The 22,538-nt window shown below is 33.1% G+C and overlaps 1 protein-coding gene across 1 annotated transcript; it reads left to right on the top strand.

Annotated features, from left to right (window-relative positions):
• Nucleotides 1–7,318: 7,318 nt before the first annotated feature.
• Nucleotides 7,319–18,862, top strand: LOC127802784 (pleiotropic drug resistance protein 3-like). Its single transcript, XM_052338805.1, has 24 exons — nucleotides 7,319–7,770; nucleotides 7,875–7,998; nucleotides 9,338–9,423; nucleotides 10,646–10,730; nucleotides 11,003–11,162; nucleotides 11,302–11,378; nucleotides 11,745–11,798; nucleotides 11,900–11,990; nucleotides 12,150–12,451; nucleotides 12,539–12,820; nucleotides 12,978–13,291; nucleotides 13,550–13,710; nucleotides 13,793–13,896; nucleotides 14,606–14,759; nucleotides 14,844–14,984; nucleotides 15,078–15,151; nucleotides 15,258–15,590; nucleotides 15,690–15,980; nucleotides 16,368–16,451; nucleotides 16,580–16,713; nucleotides 17,285–17,512; nucleotides 17,624–17,795; nucleotides 17,939–18,193; nucleotides 18,532–18,862. The coding sequence occupies exons 1-24, from the start codon at nucleotides 7,358–7,360 to the stop codon at nucleotides 18,796–18,798; spliced, it is 4,386 nt and encodes a 1,461-aa protein (XP_052194765.1). The 5' UTR covers nucleotides 7,319–7,357; the 3' UTR covers nucleotides 18,799–18,862.
• Nucleotides 18,863–22,538: the final 3,676 nt, after the last annotated feature.

Genomic DNA, 22,538 nt, shown 5'->3' with positions numbered 1-22,538 from the left:
CCATTTTTGTATATATCAAAGTAATGCCTATATATATCAAATTCTCTTAATGAGAACTGTATTTTATTAATGAGAACTGATGTAGTACAGTATAATATTGAAAATGAAAGTAATTATGCCTATATCATGGTCATTCTCTGCTTCTTTCTTGGTGGGTTTTGGTGCAGCAGGGTAGTGGTGAGCTCGAAACATGGTTCAATCTTCTTTGTTGTGCTTGTCTGCTCAAGATTGTATAGATGCAGAGTTTAGTTCTTGGTTTATGCTGAAGAGAGATATGCAACATTAGAAGACAATGTTTAATTGTGTGGGCGTTGGAAGTTTGTCTCCTCATGGTTATTGAGTTGAGCATAATTGTTGGTCCTTCGGAAGGGGGAATTATATTTTGCCGGGGGCAATTTGAAAAGGGTTGGGGGTGTTTTATAGTCTATTGATATTGTTTTGCTAGAGTTGTTTCTCATTTTTGTAGTATATTACAAAACAAGAAAATAGAAAGAAACATTTGGACAACTATACGAGACTTGCGAAGTTATTTGAGGGAGTGCGATTTTGTTCACCTTGGACGACTTTATCTTGGGGTAAAAAAGTTATTTTGGATCTCTCTTTCTACCTATCCCATTTCTCTCTCATCTCTCCCTCTCATTTCTTTCTTCCGTCGTTGACTACCGCCTCGCTATAGTCTCCCCACTGCCTCGCCATGCCACTATCTCGCCTCACTGTTGCTCTCATTGCCTTATCGACCCGCTGCCTCGCCATTACATGAGGTGGAGATGCAGCGACATGGCGATGGTCGACAACGGGAAGGATGAGAGACAGAAGAAAGAAATATGATGGATAGAAAAGGAGACCTAAAATAATTTTTTTATCTATAGAATAAAATCACTCCCAATGAACAAAATCACACTCCATTTCAGGAGTTTTTGTTCCACACTTGTGGAGTCATCACCCAAAGAAGCCTTGGTGGGTCATCGGCACGCATGTACACAAGAATTGGCCTTCGAGCAACTTGGTGAGAGATTTGGCTTCCTCACAATGTTGCTCCTCGATAATGTGGCAACCATGATGGTGGTGTGGGCGTGGGAGGCCATAGTTTCCGTAGGAAAAACACCCAAATCAATGGGTTGTCAGTGACCGTGAAACATTCACAAGAACCCAAATCACCATAGACTATTTTAAGGTGGTGTTTGACCAAAAAAATGGCATAATAGTGATGGATACTTATAAGGTATTCCCATTCAAGGTTGGTTCAAGAGCAAGGCCTAGGCCTAGGGCCGTTAAAATTTTTTTAAAATTAGTTCCAAAAAGGAGGCTCGTGTTCAAAATTTGTTTACTTTTAATTAACAATTAAAAATAACGAGAGATAAATAATTATAAAAAATTAAAGATTTTTTTATTTTTTAAAATACCCCTAAATTAATAATGACTTAGGGCTCTTAATCCCTTGAATCGGTTCTGAATAAGTCATCATTTCAACAGTTAAAACAATATAACTTAATTGTGTTATAAAATTGAAACAAATAACAAAGGTTAGTGTTGCGATTGAAAAAATTTTAAAGTCATTCTAAAATTGAAAATTGGCTAAAAGATTGGTATTTTTCTTTTAGTAAAATTACCCTAATTGAATTTGGGCCTAAGTTGCTTGAACTAGTGTGGCTTTATAGAGTAACAATTAGCGATTGGGCTCAGCCCTAGGGACAAACCAAATAAAATTTCTAGATTGGGAATCTAGTGAATTGACCAAGAGGGCTGTGGGTATAATATGTGAGTAATGAGGCCACATTGGGCCAATGAGAAGTTTTATATAATGAGCCTAATGTTTAAAATTCTATTTATAATGCAAGGTCACAATCTACTATATATCATTAAAAATTAACCCAACAACAAGTATTAAGACAAGCGATGATTTATTTTTTTTGGTAAAAGCGTATTAATCAATGTCTTAGTCTTTGGTATTTTAATTAATGCATCTCATTTAGTATGTTGTTTGGATCTGATTATCTACTTTATCATTATCTCATACGTCGTAAAGTCAAACTTTGAGATATTACTAATGACTTTCTCGATATAATTTTTTCATATAGTCCTATTATGTTGTCCATTGACGGGCAACATAGTAGGTGCTTGCCAGTGAAGGAGGCGCAGGCCTCATGCACGTGGGGCCATGTGCAGAGGCGGGTCCCACGTGCATGGGGCCTGCGCCCTCCTCACTGGCGGGCACCTGTTATGTTGCTCGTAGACAACATAGCAGGTCTATTTTTTCATATAATTATATTATGGGGTGAATAACTATTTGATAGTGACTTTCAATTTTTATTTATTTTTTTGGATAATGCTCTGCTTTACCTTATGATGTAGACTTCTCGAGGTTTTTTTTTTAATGCAATCTAGAAAAATATTTATTAAAATACTTAATAAAATAATCTTTTTTTTTTTTGGCAGCATTAAGCATTCCAAACATTTTGGACCACGGAAGACAAGAAGATGGAGAGCCATGCTTGGCGGCCCACTGGAATGGGGAACCTTTTCGGAACTGGTTAGGAATGGGCGCCACTATCCCAGCCCGGATCCAGCCATAATGTGGGTGACGTGTTCAATCTTGATTCGCTTATTAAATGTTAAATTTAATAAATAAAATATTGATATCTAAGTGAGTTCGCAATAATTGAATATATTATTTGGATACAATATTCATATATTAATATGTTACATTTCATATTATATTTACGACTACTGTCCATACTGAATCTTATATACTTGCTGAAGGCCAAATTTTATATTCTTGTCCCTTTATTTTTATTTTTTTATAATAATTTTAATTTTTTATTATTTTACTTATACTATTAGATTTATATTTTTAAATTAATTTAATCTCTATATTTTAATTATTTTTTCGTGTGATAACTTGAATTTTTTGTATGACCACTCATCTTATTTTATTTTTTTATATATTAAAGTATAAGACTTAAATTGATTTAAAAATATAAATATAGCGATATAATTAAAATAATAAAAAATTTAAATTATCACACAAAAATAAAATCAAAGTACATAAATTAAATTAATTTAAAATATAGATATAAAAATATAATTAAAATAATAAAAAAATTGAATAATTGTAATAAAAAATATAAAAATATAGGCCCAAAAATATAAATTTGCCATTGTTGAAGGTATACTCGATGCCACGTAGCTGGACAAAATTCAGATGTTGTCTCCTCTTAATTTCTCTTTTTGGAAAAATGATATTTTTTAGATTAAAATTTTTATTTGAATAATGATATATTTTTCATAGCCAGACTAGTCAAGAAAATAAAATATCCTCTTAGATGTGAGAATGAGTCCACATGACCCGAAATTTCATCCACGTGCAAATGGTTGGAATAGTTGTTGTGTCAACGTAATAATAAATTTATTAATTAAAAACGTTATTGTTAAGTTATTTAAACTTTATAAGAAATAGAGCAATTAAAAGACGTATGATCATACGTAAATATTTCGATATTTAAATTAGAAATTAAAGATTTGAATGTAATATTAAAATCAGTATAAAAATATATATCTCTTTTTAGAATGGAGACTTATTTATTTATAGAGTATGAAACTTTATGATACGTATTCTTGATATTTTAAAATCTATTAAAATTAGAATTTTTATGAATAATGTCTATCATTTTTGCATAATTCTAAAAAAAAAATTTGAATGTTGAAGTTATCCTAGTTGCACTTTATTTGAGACCCCCGAATCAAAAGAGAAATTCACAAGATAAGTTTAGAGATGGAGTTTTATTATGGTATCTGGAAGACAATAATAATCTCACAATATAGATCTCTAAGAGACTATATTGATCTCTCAACTGTTAGTTTTCGAGAGATCGTAATGACCTTTCAGCCTTCACGTAATACTATCTTAAACTCTTAAATTAGATTAGATTGGATAAAATTTTGGTCAATCCTAAATTAGACTAGTCGGTTTTCGAATTAATATTTCGATTTAGATCAATTAGATCAAAATTTGAACAGCTGTCCAAGCTTAGGAGGGAAGCAAATACTACTTAATAAGGAAGTAAGGATTTCGGGTGGGCAACTTCAATTAAAAACTTTTAATTAAATAAAGAAAATATTATGAAGGATATATAACTTGTTTGGTTGTCATCATTCCTAGAATTTCACTTTACCTAATCCACATTCCATTTATAGAAAGAATTTTTGTTGTATCCAAACATATCCCTATTTCAGGAAGAGATGCTTAAATTTCATTATTCCAATTCAAGGGCAATTTCCAAAATGGCAATAGAAATATAAATAGTAACATATAATATACCCCATGACATGGATTTATAATTTTCAATATACGAAAGAAAACCAATAGAATAGCTTATAGTTATTGAATTATCATCATTTCGATAGCTTTCTTAATTTGTACAAAAATTCAATAAAGATGTTATTTTTACTTCGTTAATCACTCAACAAAGTTATTACTATAATAATAAGTCGATGCTCCTATTATATTTACCCAAGTGTTATTTACCAAATCGATAATACTCAATGAAGTTTCATTCTTAATGAAACATTTCGCTTTAAAATTCTTGATATACTTAATAGGGACAAGATTAGAGGAGCAATTGAGTTCCACCAAATTTGATTAGTAGACTTTGGACTCAGTAATACTTTGCCACTTTTAGCTATTAATAAACTACCACTTGGAGGTGGGTGTGGATCCCTCGTATAATATACAATTATCAATTAGGATTATAATTATAATTTTTTATTATGATTATGATTACGATTACGATTATATATAATATATATTCATGATCATAACTGTAACTATAATTAGAAGTGTTTTAATTTTTTTAAAATAATATAACACTTCAATTTTTAATTATATCCATTAAAATAAACAATTATAAAATTTATTACATATTGATTAAGGTCAAACCCATATTTTTATTTATGTACTTTTATATTTTTTTCGTATGACTACCTGAATTTTTTTCTTATTTTAATTATATTCTTAAATTTATACTTTCGATTCAATTTAACTCTTGTATTTTGACTCTTTTTCTAGGGACCTTTATTTTTCGATTACACTATTGTATTTATATTTTCAAATCAATTTAATTTTTATATTTTGATGTATAAAAATAAAATAACGTGAGATGATCAGTATTTGCCCGATCATGTCTAAATGATCATAATATATCTAGTGAAGAAAGTAAGAGGGGAAGACAATGAAAGAAGAAAGTTGCTAGAAATGCTTCTAATTTGACAAATCAATCAAAATTTCTGCTCAAAGTGTTGATTCATCTCTCATTACATCTTTTATTTTTTTACACATCAAAGTATAAAAATCAAATTAAATAAAAAATATAAATATAAGTGTGTAGTCGTAATAACAAAAATTTGAATTATCACACAAAAAAAATCAAAATATAAAGATTAAATTAATCAAAAAAATATAAACACAATGTTATAATTGAATACAATTACAAGAAAAAAAATATTAAATTCATATTATTTTTATATTAATTTTTAAAATATGGACTTGTCTGTTGCTCACCTCAACCTCTTCCATCTATGCCCACACGAGTAAATCATACTAAATATTACTAAATTTTAGTGTGTTTTTTATTTTGTTCACTAAATTTTAATTTTTTTTAATATGATCACAAAAGTTTAAAAATTTTTACAATGTAATCATATATAAAATTTTCTGGCTAATGTGACAAATAATAAAAATTATTATGCAATGATAACTAATCAGAACGTGTCATGTGTGAATATATAATAATATTATATTAAAATATTATTACACAATATTTTTATTATTTGTCACATTAATCACCGACTATAAAGTGGCTGAAAAATTTTATATGTGATCACATTATAAATTTTTTTAAATTTTTATGATCACATTAAAAAGAATTAAAATTTAATGATCAAAATAAAAACACACTAAAATTTAGGGTGCGTTTGATTGCAATGGTGGAATTTGAGTGGAAAGAAAATGAATTTCAAGGAATTGAATTGCAGAGAAAATGAATTCCTGAAAATTGAAAGTTTAAACTATTTGATTGGTATAATTTTTTACCTAAAAAATGATGTTATTTTTCATCTTTTAGTGTTTGATTGGTAATATTTTCCATAGAATTTGATTATTTTTTTGGTATTTCGTGTTTGATAGGTATTATTTTTCATGAAAAATGACACATTTTTCATGAAATTCAATGATGAAAATGTAATAAAAAATATTAAATCTTGTAAAAAAATATTAAAATAATAATATATTTTAAATTAATTAAATTATTTTCTCAAAAAATGAAACTACAAAATTAATTTTTTTTGTTTTTCAAAGAAATAATTTATATATAATTTTTGACATATTTACTTTTTATATATTTATATTTATTAATTATTAAATTTTTGACATTTTCACTTTTTATACATATATTTATATATTTATATTTATTAAATAACCACCCCACCCACCCCCCAGCCTGCCCTCGCTCATCCTAGTGGCCGCCCAGTTGCCCTTTTCATTTGTCAGGAAAATTTCATCTTCTCCCCCAAAGAATTTGATTTCCATGATTTGAAGGAAAATGCCTTTATGTAACCATTGTAAGGAAAATGATTTCTCTGGAAAAGAATGGCTATCAAACAATGCACAAGTTAGAAATTGGATGGAAATTTTATCTTTTCCATGAAAAAAAATGACTATCAAACATGCCCCTATCAAACAATGCACAAGTTGAAAATTGGATGGAAATTTTGCCTTTTCCATTGAAAAAAATGACTATCAAACATGCTCTTATCAAACAATGTACAAGTTGAAAATTGGATGAAAATTTTGCCTTTTTCATGAAAAAAAATGACTATCAAACATGCCCCTATCAAACAATGCACAAGTTGAAAATTGGATGAAAATTTTGCCTTTTCCATGAAAAAAAAAGACTCAAACATGTCCCTATCAAACAATGCACAAGTTGAAAATTGGATGAAAATTTAACCTTTTTCATGAAAAAAAATGACTATCAAACATGCTCCTATCAAATAATGCAAGTTAAAAATTGGATGGAAATTTTTCCTTTTTCATAGAAAAAAAGGACTATCAAACATGTCCCTATCAAATAATACACGAGTTAGAAATTAGATAAAAATTTTACTTTTTTTATAAAAAAAAAATGACTATCGAACATGACCTTAGTGATTGTTGATGTGATTCACCCATGCCCATATTGACTTTGTCACCTATAAATTATTTAGAAAACCATCGAATATCGATCGATCTGCATGTAATAATATATAATTTGTATATATATAATTTTCGCTTTGTCCCTGCGATCCTTGCGTCGCACGCAGTATGGCGCAGCTAGCTGGGTCGGAAGAGATCGAATCGCTGAGAATCGAACTGTCGGAGATCGGAAGAAGCTTCAGGTCGTCCCTTCGCGGCCACGCCGCCGGTTCCCGAGGCGCCGGCAGCAGCTCGGGTTTCATCTCCGTGAAAGACGGTGATCTTGACGACGACCATGAAGCTCGTGGGTTACAGTGGGCTGAGATCGAACGGCTGCCGACCTTTAAACGGCTCCGGTCGTCCCTGTTTGACGTCGATCAAGGCGGAACCGACGGCGGCGCCGGTGACGCGAAAGGAAAACGGGTGGTTGATGTCACCAAGCTGGGTGCCCAGGAACGCCATCTCTTCGTCGAGAAACTGATCAGGCACATTGAGAACGATAATCTCCGGTTGTTGCAGAAGCTGAGAAGGAGAACCGACAAGTGAGTGCTTTGCTTTCGGCCGAAACTGACAAGACTCTCGTTTATTTTTTTTTAAATTTTTAAAATTATTTCACATAAATATGAAATTACAATTTTAACCACAGGGTGGGGGTGAAATTACCGACCGTGGAAGTGAGATACAGCAATCTGAGAGTGGAGGCTGAATGCCGGGTGGTTCACGGCAAGCCCCTTCCAACTCTCTGGAATTCTCTCAAAACTATGCTTTCTGTAAGTATACCACTTCCGGGCTTAATTACATTAATAATTATTTAATTTTATATATTATGTTATTACTTTATTATTTGATTATTAATTATTAAAATTTAAAATGTTACATATTATTTATTTATCTTTTAAAATTATTTCTTACCCACCACTCGTTAGCTAATCTTTAATTAGAGTTAATGGTCTTAAACCAAGAACACACGTGATACCAACGTGCGACATTAAGTATCAATCACAATCTGCGACGTGTCCACCCCCAAACACACCTTCTCCCTTCCTCCCCCCGCCCTCTCTTTATCTCTCGCCTCTGGTTTCGCCGGCAGTAGCAGACCCGCCGTTCGCCACCGTTGAAGCCGCCTCTGGTTTGCAGCGGCCGCCGTTCGCCTCCGTAGATGGAGGCTGCGGCGGCTGCGTCAGATGGAGGTTGCGACGGCGGGTGCAACGGTGGAGGCTGCGGCGGCTATCGTTGATGGAGGCTGTTGCGGCGACCCAGATTCCCCCCAAGGACAGACCCAGTAACGCTAGAAGTAACATAACTAGGAATGTCGACTGTGTCAGTGATGAGAGTTCCTTCAGGCATTAAAGCAGTTTCCTTAAGTTGCGGCTTCATTTGTCGTACTAGTGAGAGAGAGAAAAAGACACAGATAGAAAGCAACTTAAGCAGTTTCCTTAAGTTGCGGCTTCACTATTTCACTTTTGACAATTTTCCTTTGGGTCCATTTGTCGTATTAGGGGAAAGCAAGAAATCACATTGTGATTGGCTGCAGCGGCGATCGTCGATGGTGGCTGTTGCGGCGAACGTTGATGGAGGCTGCGGCGGCTGCAACGGTGGCGAACGGCGGGTCTGCTACCGCCGGCAAAACCAGAGGCGAGAGAGAGAGAGAGAGAGAGAGGGGGGGGGGGGGGGGAGGCAGGGAGAAGGTGGGTTTGGGGGTGGACACATGGCAAATTATGATTGGTAGTTAATGTAGTTCACATCTCCCCTTTCCGTTTGACACTGTTAACTCTAACCAACGGTTACTCTAACCAATAGCATTATTCGTGAAAATAATTTTAAAAGATAAATGAATAATGAGTAATATTTTAAAATTTAATGATCAAATAATAATAAAATATAAAATTAAATAATTATTAATGTTTCCAACTGCTGTATTAATGTATTGTACATTTATTTTGATTGATTCGATAAAATTAATTTTGATAAGGTTTGATTGGGTGCAAAAGTCAAACGTTCAAAGTGACATATTTTGAGAATATAATAATATATGAACAGAATGCATAATTGTAAAGGATTATTATTAGTGTTAATTAATTGGGTTGGTGGCTTGTGATTATCTATCAGGATTGTGTCAGGCTGCCGGGTTTACGTTCAGAAGAAGCCAAGATTACCATTCTTAATGACGTCAATGGGATAATTCAGCCTGGAAGGTGTGAATTCAACCTCCATTTTTAGAGTTACTTAAACTCAGTCAAGAAAGGGTAGTTGTCTTAATCCCATGGGATTATCATTTTGGCTCCTGGAAATTACTATTAATATATATTATATTATATTAATAAAAAAAATATCACTTCAAATGTCAACGTCAAGTATCTAAATAACCTTAGTGAGGGTTAAATTCATATTTTTTTCTTTATATTTTTATTTTTTTGAATTTAATTTTTAAATTAATTTAATCTCTATATTTTAATTTTTTTATGATAATTTACTTTTTTTATTTTAATTATATTTATGAACTTGTATTTTTAAATTAATTTAATATTTATATTTTTATATATAAAAAAAATAAAATGAGATGATAAAATATATATTATACTCTATTTACGTCAAAATATAAAGATTAAATTAAATTTAAAAATAAGTTTAGATGTGTAATGGAAACAATGGAATGTTTGAATTATTATAAAAAAATTAAAATATATAATATTAAAACAAAAATATAGATTTTGCCCATGCGTAACGCGTTGCACCAAATCTAATCTTTAGTTTTTGTTGGTTTCATCATGGGTTACGTCTTTGGGCCTTTTAATGCCTTCTCAGTGTCATCATCTGATCTTACACAGTCAGCAACCTTTGTTTCTGTCTTGCTAAGAATATGTTTTATTTAATCACCATCATTAATTTTAGAAAAATTACAACAATTACCCTTAATGTTTGATATATAATTGTAAAAATTATATTTTATGTTTCAAAAATAGTAATAACATCAAATCCTATTAAATAAAGAGATAAAATAATCATTTTACTTTTTATTTTTTCTCACTCTCATCTTTACTTATTTTTATTCTATCTCCCTTTTGATTTAAAAAAAATTATAATCAAGATTCATCGCGATAAACCCAAAAAGAGAAAGAGTATGGTTGTCATCTTTGTCGTGAATCGACACCAATGCCAACTAAAAAATAAAGTGAGAAATCAATGAGAGACTTAAAAATGAGAGAAAAATCAAAGAAAATTTTTAAATATAAGGATATTTTGATAATTTTTTAATATTTAATTAGAATTAATTAACGAGAAAAGAAAAAAATGATAACATACACTAAGCTTCAGTACTAACTCGTTATATTTTCTCAAATATCGGAAATAATTCTTGTAGTTATTCTAAATCTTGTGAGTAACTTGTGTAATTTTTCCTTATTTTTATTGTTGCAGGATGACACTACTGCTTGGCCCTCCGGGCTGTGGAAAGACTACCCTATTGAAAGCACTTTCTGGGAATTTAAGCAAATCTCTCAAGGTTTCCATCTTTTGAATCATTGGTGTTGTTAATGATGAGAACATGGTGGATCTTGAGTGGCCATAGAATGAGCCATGATGATCCTGCTTAGCAATGAAAAGTGCAAATCTACATTAGAATATTTGTTCAATTACTAGAAATTAGAATCCCCAGTTTATAGATTAAGCCATTGCTTCTCGTGTGAATCTATCATCTAATGAACTGGGCTCGAATTTTATTATCATTTTCTCCATTTCAAAGTTGTTTTATATGTTCATCCCATCATTTGACAGGTCGAAGGGGAGATTTCTTACAACGGTTATAAACTGGAAGAGTTTATTCCCCAGAAAACTTCAGCTTATATAGGCCAAAACGATCAACACATTCCTGAGATCACCGTGAGGGAGACACTTGATTTTTCAGCTCGCTGTCAAGGCGTTGGAAGATGGGCAGGTTCTTAAATGAGCTTAAAATCACATAAGAAACATTTTCTCTTTTGCTAGGACAAAGAGATTTGTGGTCGATATGATATCATATCTTATGCATCTTTGGTTGTGGAGTTAAGAAAATGTTGTGTTTTATGCTGGTGCAGAGATCATGATGGAGGTCAGCAGAAGGGAGAAACAGGCAGGAATAGTCCCAGACCCAGACATAGATACTTACATGAAGGTACCCTTTGACATCTAATTCTTCATAAATTCAACAAAAAACCTCAGATGTTACTAAATCCTCCTTTAGGTTCTTACCGGGATGTTGCTGCCTAATGTGATCTTGTATGATACTTACTACATTTTTGTTCCCAACTGGATGTTCCAGACTCATTATTTCATAATCCAATATGAGGTTTAACATGTAATCTGTAACATAAAATGTATCTATGAAGGGCTTAAGGATACCTTCAAGTCATTATACTATGCAAGTTCATATGTTGATCACTCTGCAGCATGTGAAAATTGAAAGTTGCTTCATTTCTGACAATCAGTGCGAGCTTATGAAGTTCGTGCATAATACTGGTATCATAGTTTGTTTCAACAGGCAATTTCTGTTGGAGGACAAAAGACAACTCTCCAGACAGACTACATTCTAAAAGTAAGTATCAGCAGGGATTTCTTTCTTGTTTTTTTTCTATAGTTCTTTGAAAAATGTTCTATCAATCGATGGATTTTCGCTTCATTTCAATGCTTGCTCAGATTCTGGGACTCGATATCTGTGCTGACACAATGGTTGGGGATGCCATGAGAAGAGGCATCTCTGGTGGCCAAAAGAAAAGATTGACCACGGGTATTCTTCCTCTTCTGCCTCTGCGCCTCTTTTTCAATGTCTCCACGGAGAAATACATTAAACACTATCAGCAAGCCTTTCAGCATCGAAGACATAATTAGATGGTACAATGTGCTTGTCTTATTTCCTCAGAGAATTATTTTTACTGGTATCGTGCAGGAGAGATGATTGTCGGACCCACAAGAGCTCTATTCATGGATGAAATATCAAATGGCTTGGACAGTTCCACCACATATCAGATTGTTGCTTGTCTTCAACAGCTTGCACATATCACAGATGCCACAATATTCGTGGCACTTCTTCAGCCAGACCCGGAAACCTTTGATCTCTTTGATGATATTGTGTTGATGGCAGAAGGGAAAGTTGTATATCATGGACCCAAGTGTCATGTTCTAGAATTCTTTGAGGACTGTGGATTTAGGTGTCCTGAAAGGAAAGGGGTGGCTGATTTCCTTCAGGAAGTGAGTTCAGTATAGTCCAAATTGAATTCTTCCTAATCCTCTTCTCCCAAAGGGGATTCTTCTTAAACCAGTTGTCTTCTTTTGCAGGTTTTGTCAAAAAAAGATCAAGCACAGTATTGGCATCGAGCTGAACGGAATCATAGTTACATTTCTGTCGATATGTTATCTAGGAAATTCGAGGAATATCCTCTTGCGAAGAAACTAAACGAGGACCTCTCAAAGCCATTCATGAAGTCTCAGAGCCACTCGGAAGCAATTTCTTTTGAAATCTACTCCCTTTCTAAGTGGGCACTCTTTAGAGCCTGCATGTCGAGGGAATTCCTTCTCATGAGAAGAAATTCTTTCATTTATGTATTTAAGTCATGCCAGGTCATTATCAGTACTTTAATATTCTTTTCTTGCTACTATTCTGTTGTTGGATTAAAATCTCCAACTCTTCATGCATTCTTGTCAAATATTAAACTGTTAATCTCTGTGTTTAAGGCTCTGTACAACATAAAGAAGCTTGGTTTCTTCTTCTTTGCAGCTTGTCGTCATTGGATTTATCACCATGACTGTATTTCTGCGAACTCGGATGGATGTTGATGTTATCCATGCAAACTTTTTCCTGGGTGCTTTATTCTTTTCCCTCCTCATTCTTTTTTTTGACGGATTTCCAGAGTTGTCTATGACAGTTGCAAGACTTGCAATTTTCTATAAACAGAGAGAGTTGTACTACTACCCAGCTTGGGCATATGCAATTCCAGCTGCCATTCTCAAGGTTCCCATTTCACTGTTGGGAGCTCTAATTTGGACATCTCTAACTTATTATGTGATAGGATACAGTCCTGATGCTGGAAGGTCAGTGTTGACTTGATGAGGCTTATAGTTTATTCTCCTTGTATACTCGTGTCTTTCCCTTCTTATATGGTTCTGGTTTGAAATAGTTATCATCGATCGTCTACCCCTACATTTTGATCATTAATGCAGCGAGTAAAACTTAAATTTGCTTTCCCTGGAGTGATCACAAATAGCACTGTGCTTGACCACACAAAAGAAGCAGATCTTGAACTGAGTGATTATGCTGAGTCAGTTTCTATTTTTGAATGTGTACCTTAGGTTCTTTCGCCAGTTCATTATACTTTTTGCTGTTCACTTGGCTGCAATATCCATGTTCCGTTTCTTGGCATCAGTCTTTCGAACAATGGTTGCTTCTACAACAGCTGGCACCTTGTTGATAGTGTTTGTATTACTGTTTAGTGGCTTCATTATCCCAAAACGTAAGGTTTCTAATACATTCCTTTTATTTGACAATCAAATAATTATTTAGGGCTTGAAAATATGCCATCGTGTTTCATGCAGCTTCTATGCCAAATTGGTTGAAGTGGGGATTTTGGGTTTCCCCCCTGACATATGGCGAGGTGGGCGTTGCTTTAAATGAATTTCTTGATGCAAGATGGCAGAAAGTGAGTATCTAAAAGCCTAACTCGTTGCTTCATCCAGTTAACATATATCTTCAACTACTTGTGGCTGCATAGTACCCCATAACTTCAATGAGCTGCACATTGATAAAGCGGTTCACTGGCAAGGAGTAGACCACCCACTGCTCTAGGAAAAATGTAGCTCAAGGCATTTGAAGATAAAATGGTTATATTTGTGGCTGAATTCATATTATCGTATTAAATCAGCAAGAAGAATATATCAATATGTTGAACAGGCAGTTTGAATGCCATGAACCATATATCTTTTTATACTGCACGTGGATGTGCTTGCTTCTCTAATGCTTACAAATGTGTCATTTGCACTGTGCGGCATCATCCTACTGTTTTTAGGTCCCTCAATGGTCTTCATTTACTTGCTCAATTTGATTTCCATACTCTTTATGTTTTCTTCCAGACATGAGTTTCAAAATTCTAATGAGCATGTCTCCATGTACCTATATGTTATTGTCTTTTCTGTCTCCAAATGACCTTTTCTTCCTATACATAATTCATGTTATGTAATTGTAGTTTCTAGATTAGAAGTTATGTTTTGATCATCTTTTGAGTTTAATGGTAGACCTTAAGTCAGATATGTACGGCATTTACAATATTTCTGATTATGGCTTCAAAAACGATGCTTATATCATGCTCTTCCTTCTCTCTCTCTCCCCCCCCATTTTTTGTTTTTGCATAGACACTGCCTGCAAATACAACAATAAGGCAAGTAATACTTGAAAGCCGTGGATTACAATTCAAAGGGCACTTCTTCTGGATATCACTTGGTGCCTTATTTGGGTTTACAATAATATTCAACATCGGTTTTACCTTGGCATTAACATTTTTAAAGCGTAAGTTCATCTCTTCATCATAGGAAGTGAATTAAGAATTAATGGCGTAGATATGTGCTTAATCAACTTCAAAATTTAATCCAGCTCCTGGTTCCCGAGCTATTATTTCAAGGGAAAAGCTGTCTCAAGTACAAGGAAGTCATGATCATGGTTCCACTAATGGAACCCATGCAGAAGCCAAGTCCAGGAATTCTCCTCCTGAGTCTATCATAGAACCTCATAAAGGTTGGTTTCTTTTTTCTATTGTAAATTTGCAGCACTTATTTGATTATTCATCAGTTATTCATACTGCGTGAGGTTGACTAATTCATTTTACAGGACGAATGGTTTTACCTTTTGAACCATTAACGTGTGTGTTCCAAGATGTCCAGTACTATATTGATACACCTCTGGTAATCATTTAAGAGATTTTGTTTTTTCAAGTTTCGTGTGGCTCAAAGATATGTAGAACATTCAGAATGAATGATATTCAATTAGCTAATCATTTTGTGGTTTCAGGAAATGAAAGAAAGAGGTTTCACTCAGAAGAAACTCCAACTTCTTTGTGATATTATGGGTGCATTAAGGCCCGGTGTTCTTACAGCGTTGATGGGTGTTAGTGGAGCTGGGAAGACAACTCTTCTGGATGTTCTTTCTGGAAGAAAAACTAGTGGCATTGTTGAAGGAGAAATTAGAATTGGAGGGTTTCCCAAGGTTCAAGAGACGTTTGCTAGGATTTCAGGTTACTGTGAGCAAACAGACATACACTCTCCATATATTACTGTGGAAGAGTCAATCATTTTTTCTGCCTGGCTGCGTCTGCATCCTCAAATTGACTCAAAAACTAAATTGGTAGGACACATAGCTGACCAAGCTTTCTGGTCTTCTGGAGGCCCTGATTAGTGTTCATTTATTACTTCATTTTTATTGTGGAGGTGTGTTTTTTGACAGGATTTTGTGAAAGAAGTACTTGAGACCATAGAGCTTGATGAAGTCAAAGATTCCTTGGTTGGCATACCTGGTGTCAGTGGCTTATCAACTGAACAGCGAAAGCGGCTCACAATAGCTGTGGAGCTTGTTGCTAACCCTTCTATTATTTTCATGGATGAACCTACAACTGGATTGGATGCAAGATCAGCTGCTATAGTTATGCGGGCAGTGAAGAATGTCGCTGATACAGGAAGAACAATTGTTTGCACCATTCACCAACCAAGCATTGACATATTTGAAGCATTTGATGAGGTAGTAGACCAAACAATTATTCTCGAAAACTTATATTACACAAGTAAATCTGGGTACTTTGTAATTAAGTATGTGAAATCTATAGCTGTTTTGATTTGTTGGACTTATGAAAATAGTAGAAGCTTCAGTTGGGAAATCACTTTTCATCCCTGCATGGGTTACTTCATATATGAGTGTTCAGAGAGAGGAACCAACTAAATTTCTATACACCCTACAAAAGGATTCCCTTTTTTGATACTGTTGTGGCTTGCAGCATGAGTCTTTGAGATGAATTCCTTCCTCGAATGAATTCTAGATGTTCGTCTTGTTGCAATAATGAAATTATACAACTTCCATCTAATCATGATGGACTGGATTAATACTAATGTTCCCTTGACATTATTGTAGTTAATTCTGTTGAAAGTTGGGGGCCGTGTTATCTACTCCGGAGCACTGGGCCATCATTCAGCAAATGTCATCAAATATTTTGAGGTGTCTAATATGCCTCTCAGATGTTTTTCCCTTTTTATTCTCCTGGGGAGTATGCTTGTTAAGTTTGGAAGTAAAGCATTGACTAAACAGAAGTTTATTTAACCAAGTGATCTGTATCTTTCAAACAGGATATTCCAGGGGTGCCTAAAATTAGAGATAATTACAATCCAGCAGCATGGATGCTAGAGGTTACGTCTGTATCTGCAGAAGCTGAGCTTGGTGTTGATTTTGCACAAGTCTATAAGAATTCAGACTTGTATCGGTGAGTTCGACTGCCATGCCCTTCCTAGAGTATGATCTCTCAAAAGTAAACATGTTTTGTAATAAAATCATAGATGTAACTGAAAAAGGAGGAGTTTTGTTATCCCCACTACATGAATATTGCATGCAACATGTTAAAACTTCAAGGTACTTACCCAGGATGTCTCACAATTTATTTAGGTTATTGTAGTCTTAGGTGATCTTCAACGAATTTTCCATTTGGCGATCAGTGAGTATATTGAACAGTCTGCAACCAATTAGAGCTATCGTAGGAAAGAAAATAGCTCCCTGCTGCTCATCCATTTTGTTTTAGGTGTGAAGTTGCACTTTAAATTGTTCCATTAGTTAGTTTTTGATTGTTAAGGATCTTATTTATGAATTCAATGGACTGATGGTGATAAATCTTCAGTTTAATCCAAAAGGCTGTGTCGGTATATGGTCTGTTGGGGTTGGATATTGCCCGACATTTATCTTATACCCAAAGGTTCTCTCAGTGGACGTATGGTGGATTACTAATTTGATCATCTTAGCATTTTACTTACCATGACTCTTTTTTGGCATTCTGATCATAGGAACAATAAAGAGCTCGTAAAGAGTTTGAGTACTCCTCCCCCAGGTTCAGAAGTGTTGCATTTCCTCACCCGGTATTCACAAAATGGTTGGAGACAGTTCAAGTCCTGTCTCTGGAAACAGAACTTGTCTTACTGGCGAAGTCCTTCATACAACTTGATGCGGTCCCTATACCTGCTTATTACATCTTTGGTCTTTGGAGTACTATTTTGGGATCAAGGGAGGAAAATGTAAGCAACAGATTCTTTGAACTTTGATGACTGCATCTACGCGATTAAGTTTCTGCAAACATCTTGCAGGTGTCAAAACAGTTAATGATATCCTTTTCATTCTGTTGGCAGACATAACCAGCAGAGTCTTTTCATTGTTTTTGGTTCCATGTTCACTGCTGTAATCTTTTTGGGCATAAACAACTGCTCATCAATCTTGCCCTACATTTCCATGGAGCGATCTGTCCTTTACCGGGAAAGGTTTGCAGGGATGTATGGTCCATGGGCCTATGCCCTTGCTCAGGTATTGTTTTCTTCTATCCTTGACTTCCCCAAAACCGAATCAACCTCTACTCATCCAAACCTTGGGAAGTTAGTTGAAATGCTCAGATGTTGCCTTGGGGACTTTTTGCTGCAACTTTTAACTGAACATGCCTAATTTTGTAGGTTGTCATTGAGATCCCATATATCCTTGCACAAACAGTTACATTTTTGATCATTTCCTATCCAATGATCGGGTTCTATTGGTCTGCTCATAAGGTTTTCTGGTACTTCTATGCGATGTTTTGCACATTACTGTGCTTCACTTACCTGGGGATGCTGCTTGTCGCAATTACGCCAAGCTTTCCAGTGGCTGCAATTCTACAATCAGCCTTCTACACAATGTTTAACCTGTTTGCAGGGTTCTTCATTCCCCGACCGGTAAGCAGCTGCTAAACTTTACAAATATCACCATCTGCATTATCATCATAAAAACATGAATGTGGCTTAGAATGCCAATCCAGGAACTTGTTGCCCTGTCTGCTTCTATATCCATAACACCACCACCAATATCCTCTTCCAGCAGGCTGGATATAGGGCTGGTTTGAGGGGGCTGTCTATTGGTTGTATGACCATTCGGGTCCTAACCTTTTGTGGTCGTATCTTCTAATTCTATCTCTCACCTGACAAGGCCTCTATCGGCCTTCTTCTCACATGACCGAATTGTCTTAATCTCGTCTTGCACGTCTTACCTTTGTTTCATTTACTGCTTGCTGCAGAAAATTCCCAAGTGGTGGCTATGGATGTACTATCTCACTCCTACATCTTGGACACTAAATGGGATGCTGACCTCTCAGTATGGGGACATAGACAAGGAGATTTTGGTGTTTGGAGAGACCCAAACTGTGGCCTCCTTTGTGAGAGATTACTTTGGATTTCATCATGATCAATTACCTCTAGTTGGGGTGGTTCTGTTTATGTACCCCATTGTTCTTGCTTCTTTGTTTGCCTACTGCATAGGCAAGCTAAACTTCCAGAGGAGGTAATTAAATATGTTGTAAACAAAAATTTGATTTAATTCAGTGAGTTTTATATTGTTGTTTAATATAATTTTTTTATTCAAACTTGAAAACCATTGTAGATAAAGTCGATAAAAAGTGTTATACATCTACTTGTAATGAAATAAAAAAAAAATCATTATATTATTATAATTATAAAGTATTGTCCCGTATAATCTTCTCGAAATAAATTACACTTATATCTCTTGTAGTTAAGGGTGAATAACATTTCGATTAAATCGAAATAATGGAGTCCAACCAACTGAAATTGTATGTTCGATTCGGTTTAACTTGTTAGTCAGCTCAGTTCAATTTTCAAGTTTTAATAATTTAAATTATTTTAATTCGATTCGGTCTTATATTGAATATTATTCTTGCTTCTTTGTTGGTCATTTTAATTATTATTATTATTTTTTTATTTCGTATTGTATTATTTTTTATTTTTTTATGCAATATAAGATATAAGATATAAATTTACCCACGGCACCAGAAGTGTTTGTAATTTTTTAAAAATAATTAATAATTAATAAAAAGTACTATTAATTCGCTAGTATCAAAATTAATTATTAAAAATTAATATAAAAATAACATTGCCCAATGCCCCACCTCATATCAGAGATTAAAATATCAAGAAATAATAAAATATAAACACTCAGTCCTCGAAAGCTTTAATTAGGGGAACTGGGATTTGACCAATTAAAAGGAAACAAGGCGACATTAATGGAAGCGAAGAGGATCCGCCACAGAATCTGCATCAGCTCTAATATTCACGACTTTTTTTATTTAATTTGATTTAATTTAATTTGATTCTCAGTATCACCTCGAGATAGAGTTTGGTTTAATCGAAAAAGCCAAATTAAACTAACTGAAATTGTAAGTTTAGTTTGGTTTTAGTAAAGAGACGGTTTAATTTAGTTGTCAAATTTAATAATTTTGATTATTACATTTTGATTATTTAGATATTTTTAATTTAATTTTTTAATTTTTTTTAATCGATTCGACTTTTCATATTCGTTTAGTTTTTTTATTTGTTTGGCTATTTAATTAAGTTTTTTTACATAATTTTAATTTATTTAATTTTAATATTTCATATTCGTCCTAACTCACGTAAAAATGTTTAATTGACATTACACATCTATTTAAAGAATATAAAAATTAATAAATACTTTCACATAGACTGTCACATCACTGCTGTTCATCTCTACTGGAGATAAATAACACTACTCAAATTAATAAAGCTAGTGCTAACCATTGTTTTGATAAATGCACATTATTTTTTGATAAAGTGCATTGTTTTTAGGTATGAAATAATTTTATTGGTGGATGATAAAAATATCGTGTCTTGTAATATTTTATCGACCACTAAAATTGTTTTGAGATGTATAAAAATAATATGCATATGTTATTTAACAATTGCCTTCAAACTAGAGCAATGGTTAACATTATTTGCTTACTAATGGTTCATAGTAGTGTAGGTTTATTGTTAATTTTAAGTATGACTATTATAATTTTGTTTGTAAATAAATTTTTTATTGAAAGATAAAAAAAATAGTCTATTACTTTAAACTTGGACATATCTCGAGCCTCGTAATAAAAGACCAAACTAAAAAATTGAAATAACTAATAAAAATATACAATTCTCCTAACATGGAGAGAAAAATACATACAAATATCAGGAAAAATTTCCATCAATATCACCTCGCGAAACCATCTAACTTCCCTAAAGATTACATTAGATTTGGCCATAAAAAATTAACAATCATACTGTCAATATCAGAATACTCATCAAAATAATCACTTATAGGATAAAAGAATATTTATGACTTAGACTGACTTTATATTAAGTGTTGACATTTGTGATCTCAATCCCTAATCTATAAGTACTTTGAACTTATAGAGTAGACAAGGAACATTAAAATGAACTGTCATATTAAAATTATATTAATAATTAAGTGTACAAAACCTTAATTAAACCTTCTTGCATTGTCATTTATTAGTTAATTAATAACGAGCAAACCCATAAAAAATGCTGATTATATCAAAGCATACTCCAGCTCAGGTCAACTTGCCAACTCATCTGTTTCCTATTTTATTCCATTTTACCTTGTTATTATTATATTATTATTTTTTGTAAAGTGTGTGAAACTGAATGGTCCCTCGATCACAAATAGTCCTTGATTATGATCTGTCTCATTTTCCCATAATCTGTCTGCTCCGCAGCTATCAATACGTATTTTAATTTTTTTTATATAATAATTCAAATTTTTTATTATTTTAATTGTATTTCCGAACTAATATTTTTTTAATCAATTTAACTTTTATATTTTGATGTGAATAGAATGTGATGTGTATTTTACTATCTTATTTAACTTTTTTTTACACCAAAAAATATAATAGTTAAATTAATTTAAAAATACAAGTTCAATAGGGTAATTTTGGATAGAATCTATCGAGATAGAATTGTCCTTTTTTATCATTTCAATTATTGACGTTAGGATAATTATGTTATTTAATATTTTATTTACCAATAATACCCTTTCTAGTTACAATTCAAAATTTCATTTTCTCTCTTCTTGTTAAATTTAAATTTTAGTTTCTCACCCGATTTAATGAATTTTTAGAATTCAAGAGTCACAATGACTTTAAATACAAATTATTCTACTTTGTCCAAATTGATTGATGCACAAGGTCACTAAAGATATCAAATGACAAAAATATTAATGATAAAGCCCGCCCAATAGTTCAAGCAAGCCTCAATTTCTGGCGAATTGCATCTAATGCAACCCGCATCTTAGATGCAACCCGCCATATGCTTGCATCTAAGATGCAGCCTATGCAATCCGCGCAGATAGCGAACTGCATCTAAGTGCGGATTGCATACTGCATCTTAGATGTAGTCCGCCCAGTGTGGGCGGACTTCAACACAAATGAAGATCGCCTGTTCAGTTTGAGATAAGGCGGTAATTTCAAAATAAAGATATTTTTGTTATTTGATGTCTTTAATCATCTCGTGCGTCAATCAATTTGGACAAAATAAAATAATCTATGAATGAAATAAAATAGAAGAAGAATTGCAAAAAGAATACATTGATTACAACCAATGGTGTGCTGTCATCTAAGTGTCATGACTGTCATTATTCATTTTCATAACTAATTTTTTTTGCTTTGAAAATGTGTAGTTTTAATGTGTTGGGCAATAGTTTTAGACGGGAGTTTTAGGAGAGAAGCATATGAGTGAAGGTTTGGAATTTTTATAAAATTAAAATTATTTTTTTATTTTGTTTAATATAATTAAAATATTATAAAATAATATAAAACAAGCATTAAATGACTTTCTATCCAAATAGATTCTATCTAAATAGATTTATCGAATTGAAATAACGAAAAATTTGAATTATTATGTATCAAAAAATATCAAAATATATGAATTAAATTGACTAAAAAATAAATGAAACAATAACAAATCTAGATAATATATAAAAAGATGTAAATGGATAGGGACAAAATATAGATTTATTTACAAAATTAACTCAATGCTAGGTGTCAGCGTAATATTAGCGTTTTAAAATTGGCTCGTGGTTCTGAAAATTTATTGTTTAAGCCAGAAGACGAAACAGGTCGTCACCTTGATTTCATGACACAGAAGAAGACTGCAAGTTGAAAGCTATATATGGCTAAACGGCTTACAGGAAAGGAAGAAGAAAGCCATAACTAATATAGCGCTAAAC

The sequence above is a fragment of the Diospyros lotus genome, chromosome 5 (genome assembly GCF_014633365.1).
Source record: "Diospyros lotus cultivar Yz01 chromosome 5, ASM1463336v1, whole genome shotgun sequence".
NCBI lineage: Eukaryota > Viridiplantae > Streptophyta > Magnoliopsida > Ericales > Ebenaceae > Diospyros > Diospyros lotus.
The sequence above is the reverse complement of the archived record's forward strand: the minus strand, read 5'-3'. Positions and strand labels throughout refer to the sequence as shown.

Bases quoted from the DNA above. Each gene is read 5' to 3' on its own strand.
- LOC127802784 (XM_052338805.1), top strand. From the start codon at position 7,358: ATGGCGCAGCTAGCTGGGTCGGAAGAGATCGAATCGCTGAGAATCGAA. The intron at 7,771-7,874 runs GTGAGTGCTTTG...TTTTAACCACAG, and splicing joins CTGAGAAGGAGAACCGACAA to GGTGGGGGTGAAATTACCGA. The intron at 13,292-13,549 runs GTCAGTGTTGAC...TGTGTACCTTAG, and splicing joins TACAGTCCTGATGCTGGAAG to GTTCTTTCGCCAGTTCATTA.